The sequence below is a fragment of the Macadamia integrifolia genome, chromosome 2 (genome assembly GCF_013358625.1).
Source record: "Macadamia integrifolia cultivar HAES 741 chromosome 2, SCU_Mint_v3, whole genome shotgun sequence".
In the NCBI taxonomy this organism is placed as follows: Eukaryota; Viridiplantae; Streptophyta; class Magnoliopsida; order Proteales; family Proteaceae; genus Macadamia; species Macadamia integrifolia.
Window position 1 is genome coordinate 43,042,052 of NC_056558.1, and position 8,417 is coordinate 43,050,468.

The following is an 8,417-nucleotide window of genomic DNA, read 5'->3' on the forward strand; positions in this document are numbered from 1 at the left end:
GACCAGAAGGACCACGTTGATGTAGATCCAAAACAACAACTCTGAATAAAATCACTCCTCTGTGCTGGAATATCCAAACGCCTCCACTGAACATAGTCATGCTATCTCAAATGATTTTCTCGTTGCTTATCATGTATCGGAGCTACTCACAAATCAGCTCTAATATGATCATTCTTTACTTTACCCTTAGTAGCTTTACCACTCATCCAACTCAACATCCTCATCTCCTTCAACATGATGCTTCTTAACTGCCAACTTTCCGCATCATACATCATAGTTGGTGATCGTATGACAGCCCTAAAAAAATTTCCTTCAAGTCTTAAAGGAATATGTCGATCACACAAAACTCAGGTTGCACATCTCCACTTCATCCATCCTATTTTAATTATTTATGAGACATCATCATCTATATCACCTTCTTTATTTAGCCTAGATACCTAAAATAATTACTTTGTGGAACCTCCCTCTCATCAATTTTCACAATTTCATTATCCATCCTAGTGTAGTACACACCATAACTAAACTATGTACTTTGTCTTTGTTCTACTCATCTTAAATGAAGAAAAATATCCAATTAAAGAAATTGAGCCTTTATTTGCCGGTGTTCAATCATAAACATCTCTCTGGATCTCCTATACCAAGAACAGTTTATTATAGAAAAAGGATAGGGAAAGAAAAGTGGCATATGAAGCTGGGAAGAAAGTTCTCAAAGATCCCATACAGCAAAGAAAAACAAAGCGACTGTCACTATAAATAAATAACTAAATAACAATATAAGTAAAGCAAAATAAAAACAAGAAAATAAGCAGCTCAATCCTAGTCCAACTCCTTCCAAATTATCCAACTTAAAACCAAAGTGATGTAGATAGTCACTAAAAAGAAGGTGCAAAGCTGGTCCAATACTTGGGCAAATTCTGTCCCATTGAACCAGCCCTTTAGCAGCCTGTTTTCCCCCAATTAAGCAGCACATAACTTGGAGATTCTGTCCAGATCTCAATCCTAGTCAGCATGCCATTTATTGGAGAAACTTCCTCCAACGATCCAGCCATCTGTCCCACCTTGTTTGGAAAGTAGAAGCTTCAAGAAGTCCAGATTTCAGCCATATGGCCTAGGATTAGTTTCCTTTTTGAGAGTCATGTTAGTTTCTATTTTGGTGTCATAGGTTAGTTTCCTTTTTGTCATCAATTATTAGTTTCTAATTTGTTCTCTCCTGGTTAGCAAGTTAGAAGCCAAATTAGAAGGTTTATTTCAGTTTTTGGTTTCCTAATTTAGATATTCTATTGAAATCAGTTTTGTAAGCCTATAAGAGGCCCCATCAATTGTTATGAAGACAAGTTGGAATTAGTGATTTTGAGTCAAAACTCTCGGCTGGAAAGCTGTTATTTGAGAGGTGAGATGCCAAACCCTTGAGGGATGAGATGCCTAACCCTTGAGGGGTGAGACGCTGAAACCCCAACTCTTCTTCCCCCTTCTAAACCCTACCATCGAATTCTCTTTTCTATTTCTTTTCTTTACTTTGTTGTGATGTTGTGATTATTTGAGAGCTTGTTTGAAGACTACTTGAAGGCCAGAAGTACATCGAGCAGTCCAGATTGGGAACCAGCCAAGGGGGCAAGACCGACCATCACTGTCAAGGTTTTGGGTGTTTGGATCGAGCTCTAGTCTCACATATCTGAAGTCCAATCTCTAAATCCTTTTGAGGACTTATTCTACTTACGAAAAAGGGCCACTCGACCTGCTGCTAGGGGCCATTGAAGGCCAGTTAAAGGTGCTGCTGAAAGTCTCCTGAAGTTTCCTAATCTGAACCCCAAAGCAAGAACCCACAGATCTCTTCAACTGCTCGATAAAATCAAGGACCCTTTTACGGTTTTGTTGGGGCCATCAAGGACTACCTTCGACCCAAGTTTGAAGGCCATCTGAGGCCAGGTCATCCAGATGGAGCCTTCTTCCATTTTCTGGCCAAAACCCTTACTAAGGTAGGGTGTGACTGGGCTTTTGCTATACTGTTGCAGCCTTGTTACAGTACAGCCTTGTTGGGAACCTTCTTTGGGGGTTATTTAGTCTGTCATAGGCCTACAACTGATCCAGTATGGAGTTCCTAAACCCTAGTATTTTGTGAATTTCTATTTCAGCCCTAATCAATCTCTGTGAAGCTTCTATAGGTTCCTTGATCTGTGAATCAGTTTGGGTAAATGGTCTGTAGTTATACTCAACTGGGGTTGTTTACCTAGTGTAAACCAACTTTACATCACGACACCTCACCCTCACACCTGAAACCTCCAATCACCACTCACCACTCACCGCCCCTTGTTAATCTTCCAACCTCTACTACCCTCCAGAACAATAAACATTACTCCCTTTTGAATCCAACCACTTCTAGTAGTTTAAGCCTATCCAATGCTTTTAATCCGTATACATCCTAGTGGCAATGAAAAACTTGTGAATGTCCTAGCTCAAGACCACCATTATTCAAAAGCAAAACCTCAACTTAGACCACTTATACCAACCTTTTCTTTCCATTTGTATCTAGAACATAAATTTTTCTATCGATAATCTAAAGAATAATCTTTCAGTAAATTAAGAAATTCAACCAAGCTATTATACGAAAGTAAAAATAGACAGTTAACTTCCACAGTGTCCACCATATTGGGAAGTAAAACAGTAAAAAACATAAGAGGGAATAAGATGCATAGTTATGAAGGCGACAAAGCAACCAAGGCGATAGATGATAGGCAAAAATCAGGGCGACACCAACAAAGCGTCAAGGCGTCGCCTAGGTGACCAAGGCGCCAGTCCAGGCTGAAACAACCTTCTCTCCTAGGCGATGCCTTGATAACTATGACAAGATGAGACATATTTAGATGAAAACATAGAAACTATTACAGAGTCGCAAACTATAATAAAGTGGTAAGTTATGGTAAGGCTATTTCTCCTTCACTTCTCCAAATTTTCACACTCGTTTCTTAATTGCTTCTTATTTTTCATTTGCATTCACAAGAGTTTTTCCCATATTTTGTTCTTTTTTTTTTTTTATGATGTTTTGTAATGCCGTCCTTTACCTATTTTTCTTATGAGCCACACTTGTTAATTTAACACACCACTTAATAATGGTTTTTATTAACTTATATATGTTGATGGTGACGGAAATTTCATCCTCCCAATGGTCACACGATCACAGCATATTATTTCCCACCTGAAAAGATTCAGTGGCATTTTCGTTATTAAAGTTAAATGAAAAAATTAAAAAATTAAAAAATTAAAAAATTAAAAAATTAAAAAAAGGGCCATTTGCTTTGGGTTGATTTCAGAAGTTCGAATGCATGTAGGCGGTGTAATTACCCGTGTGCCTATATCACTTAAATTTGTTATTACGTTTAAGAGAAGAAAACGATACCTCTCCTAACATGGATTGGGATGAAAGGCACTTTCCCAGTATGCCACTCGTTCTCTGATTTGAGGATTGAGAATGAATACCAAAAGGCATTTTGACATTCCAGAGTGCATGCTAGACTCAGAATTCGTTCTGAAAATGCATACCGAACACGTGTTCTGAGAATGGTTCAGATCCTCTCCAGCCGGGGGTGGCTGGAGAGGGACCAGCAAGACATAAAACAGGAGAGAGAAACAGGGGTTTTAACTTTCTCTCTCCTGTTTTGTGTCTTCACTCTTGCTGGTTTCTAGCCACCCCCCGGCTGGAGATGATCTATATCATTCACTTATAATGGTTTTTATTACCTTAGGTTTCAACGTTTGCTTCTTATATTTTGTTCCCAAACTTTTTTTATGCCATTATCTGTCTTGTGTTGTATTTCTTTTTACTAGGATCCTCCAATTATAAATATTCATTTCATTCACATGGATTAATGACTGAACAAAGAACAGAAGTCAATACTTCTCGATTCCTTTATTTGGTTTTTGATAAAGACGATATATCTTCACATATTGTTCCAGCTTGATTTTATTGGAAATTATATAACAAACCTAACTATTCAGATATCTTTTATTCAAATCAAATAAGGGAAGGTTGAATCGGTTCCCACCACTTTAGAACGCAATACCTACTGTGTTATCTGCCACATGGCAAGTCCCAAGTCATCTAGGGCCCAAATTTTAGGGACAAGTAGGTCACAGCTTTCCCAATTCTTGTGCCAAGTACGAGAGTTAGAACGAAGTAAACAAGTAACTTTTGGACAAGTCTTGACCATTAAATTTCAAGAGAAAGTACAATAAATGGAAGGCCCTACAATTAAATTAGGATTTAGGAGTGAGTTTTAAATGTGGCTAATACAGGAAGCACTCTTCCATCCAACAGTTCAGATTGGCACAGATTACATGCCGCACAGAAAAAATGGAGAATAAGAAATGCCTTCCCTATCTATACCATTGGAACTGCTTCCTTTTAGCCATCTTTGGATTATAAAGAAAAGGAGAAAGTTGTACACCCATCAAGGGATGTCCCCCCCCCCCCATGTTGGTGTGGGATATCTGAGTCCTAGACAAAATTATGGTTAAACTTTAAAATTCTCTAGTTTGCTCAAACTATGGGAAAAAATGAAAAAGACAAAGTGATGGGATGCTGGACAGACCAGATCCCACACCTCTCAGTTATAGCGTTAACTTTAAACTAGACAGTTCCAAGGCAGATGAACCGAGTACATCTGAAACAAACTCAATTTTGCCCGCTGAGATCATACAAAACCGTGCTCATATTGACAGTGTTGAACAATGGGCAAGTAAAGTAAACAATCGAATACATGTCTAGAAGCATCTCAAAAAACGACTTTCCATCTTGAAGTAGGTCGTATTCATAACTTCACAAGTGACCAAGAGCAGCAATGGAGTCCGTTCTCCCAGGGAAAGAAAAATCAAATCAACTCAGTTAACATAAACATCGTTCGGGACAAAGTTCACTTACATAAATATCATTGAGAGCATATCTTCTAGAAAGATTGTATAGTACTCCGGGCTCATTCAAGTACGTTAGTTTCGTCATATCGTCCACTCCGCCATGGTCGGCATCAGGATCCCTCAGAAGCAATTTATCACTAGAAATCGAAAGCTGCGAGACGAAATTTGCACATATCATCTGATTGAGTCGAAAAGAGAGAGAAAGATTGCAGTATGAACCCTGAAATGACAGGCCATTTGGTTGAAACCTGATGTGACTCACCTTCCGTCTCGAAGCCGTAACGACTTGAACTTGTTTACCGTAAACGCCAACTACTTCCGCCGCTACCCATGCCAAATCTTTGTCTTCAACCCAGACGTTGCAGCCCTTGCGGAAACTCATCTTCGCTGCTTCCTAACAAAGAACGGCAGAATCTAAAGCCCAACAAATTCTTCCGCAGAACCAGAGCTTAACTCGAAGAAGAACATGAGAAGGATTTGAAATCTAAGCTCCAACCAAAACAAGAAGAAGAACCCTAGAACGAGAGATTTACGAGCATATTTGGTTTTTCTTTAACTTCCCGCCCTAATAGATTGAGTAAGCGGATAGTCAAATTGGAAGAATCTCCGGATACCCTTTCTCGATCGTATTTGACACGTAAACTTTAAAAAAAAATATATCAAAAATCAAAAATAGAGATTACAGAAACCTTAATTATTCGTATTTGATGATTAAGAATTAAGGAAATGAAGATTATTTGCTTATCCCCTTGAAACTGTTCCTTGTCCGCTTCTGCCAAGTTTTTAAAACAGAGCCACTGTTAGAGAGAGTATCGTTTTCTTCTCTTTTAAGTAATAACAAACGGAAGTGATATCGGCACGCGGGTAACTACACCGCCTACACGCATTCGAACTTCTGAAATTAACGAAAAGTGAAATGACCCTTGGTGTTTTGCTATAATAACGAAAATGACACTGAATCTTTTCTGGGAAGAAATAATATACTGTAATCGTGCCACTGATGGGAGGATGAGATTTCCTTTATCATCAACGTATATAAGCTAATAAGCGTATTTTAATGGTTGACGGCTGGACTATTCCAAATGAAACCATACATTCGTTGGCATTTTCTGTCCTGTGATTCTTCATTCTTTTGCTCCACAGGCAGTGAGATTAAAAACTCGGAATCCAAGTCTGGATTGGTGTCAGCCGATTCTGATCCATATTGGACCAAAATCATTAAGCATCATTTGGTAATGTTCTAAAAAAACATTTTTTGAGTTTTTTCATTCTATGGGAACGAAAAATGGAATAAAGTGTTTGACGCATTTATGGTGTGCTGTTTTTTTTTTTTTTTTTACCAAAATGTTTTTTTTTTAAATTGATAATTTATGGAACGACAAAAGGTAGTTCCGTCGTCATAGTTTTGTTCCAAAAAAAAAAATGACATTTTGACACATAAACAAAAATTTTCGTTTTTAACATGGAACGTTACCAAACGCAGTATAAGCCCTGATCTTATAGCTTCCATACAGAGATTGGTTGATTTCAATCAGTCACATCGGGGTTGATTTTGATGTTAATTGAGATTGATTCCGACAATCCAACAAATTTCGATCCCAATTTCTAAAACATTGGCTAGCAAATTATGACATGCTCAAATTAAGGAAAAGATTCTATGAGACACGAGTAACATGCCATTTTGTTGTGGTTCATTGGTGCACTCTCTCTCAGTGCAATAGTACAGGTATTCTTATCCCTATATAAATTGTAAGGGAGGGAAAATTCTATAAGCATCAAGTGCCAATGAGATGCAAGACAATGGTCTCTTGCGTGGGAATGCAGATTTGTTTGTTTCGTGTGAAGAGTACCCTCCAACATAAATATTATAAAGAGAAAATATATAGACAGGAAAGCGCTTATGTACACGACAAAGCATTAATAGAAAACTCAGGCTACGTTTGGTAGTCATTCAGTTCCAGAAACAACTTTTATATAGAAGACTGAATTTTCAGTTTCTATGTCAAAATGTTGTTATTAAAAAACATAAAAAAAAAAAAGAAGGTGTTTTGTGAACCTGTTTTAGAAATGATTATCCTAATTGTTCATTTTTTTTTTTTTAAACGAAACTGAAATGACGAAACAAAGTTTTGACATTCCATCATTTTGCGGTTCTAGCTTTTTCCCCCCTTTTCATTAAAATACCAAGTTGGCATCAAAAGTTTTATTATGTTTTTTTTTTTTTTACGTTAAAAATATTTTTCTAAATAACTACCAAACGTAGCCTCGATCCAATTTTCAAATCATCAAATAAGTGAAAGGACAAAAATTTCATCCATCGATCGATGATATCTAATAACTCTTTATTTTTTAAGCCAGCGAATCCAATTTTGGCCAAAGTCGAATGGCGAGATATAGCATATAGTACGATGAGAGTGCCTTCATCGATTTTGGTGGCTTTGTCAACTTTAAAATGAGTTAATAGAACATAGTTAAGTTATCCAGTATGTCATACCATATGTGTATATCCCTTCCATTATTGGAAGTGTCAATCCAAACCATCCACATCTATCGTACAAATTTTGAATTTTGATCACAAGCGTTCCCTGACGTGACCCCACCGGTCCCACCTATCATACAGATGCATAGGTCTTCGATTAGAGCCCATATCGATTGTATGGCTAGTATTCCATTATCGTATCATGTGTATTGTAAGGAAACACCTCTTGATAAAGGTAGTTGGATCTATTTAAATAACATTTAATTTAGCTGACCTAAAATGGAATGCAACACATATGAACCATGGGCAGTTGCTTATGGTTTATTGAAAAAAAAAAATGGTCCACATTTTAAAAAAAAAAATACATTATCTTTGAACCGACATTACATTTGAGTACTTTAAAATAAGATGATTTATTATTGTTACAATTTTTATTTTTTTTAGTTGCCATAAGGTATTTTTTTTTTTCACTGTTGGATAGACGGAACAATATCTAAATTAACCACATATCAAATTACAAAGCCCAATTGACTCAAATTACCTCTTTTGTAATGGCACTTATCTTGTATATATCCATACATTTGCATTTGTACTCTAGTCTAGACATTTTTGTGTAATCTCCTAATTAAAACTCTAAGTATGAATAAACGTTTGAATTAAAAAATGAATGACTCATACTTGTCTTGTGATTTTCATAAACATCGCTTTCTGATATTACATATATAACTACCATTTAATTGAGCTTATCTAACATGGAATTCAACACATCTTTTTGTTTTCCTTTTTTCAAAAATTTTTTTTTTTTTTGAGGGGGATGGGGGAGGGGGAGTGGGGAGTAAAAGGTCCACATATATTTAAACAAGTACATTATATTTGAACCAACACTATATATTTTCACTAAAACAAACATTTTTTTTTAAGGGGTGTTTTTTTGGGAGAGGTGGCGGTAAAAAGTCCATGTATTTTGAACGAGTACATTATTTTTTTACCAACATTACATTTTAGTACTTTATTTAAAAAAAAAAAAAAG

At 36.6% G+C, this 8,417-nt stretch overlaps 1 protein-coding gene across 2 annotated transcripts in view; it reads right to left on the minus strand.

The window, feature by feature from the left end:
* LOC122066489 (myosin-15) overlaps positions 1-5,650 on the minus strand; it is a 48,912-nt gene extending 43,262 nt beyond the window's left edge. Inside the window, exons 1-2 of one of the 2 annotated variants that reach the window (XM_042630314.1) lie at positions 5,171-5,650; positions 4,916-5,059 (exon numbers count right to left, since the gene is read on the minus strand). In XM_042630314.1, the coding sequence (XP_042486248.1) occupies positions 4,916-5,059; positions 5,171-5,290 (264 nt within the window). In that variant the 5' untranslated portion in view covers positions 5,291-5,650. The remainder of the gene's footprint in view (positions 1-4,915; positions 5,060-5,170) is intronic. The other variant, XM_042630305.1, reaches the window with a different exon arrangement.
* Positions 5,651-8,417: the final 2,767 nt, after the last annotated feature.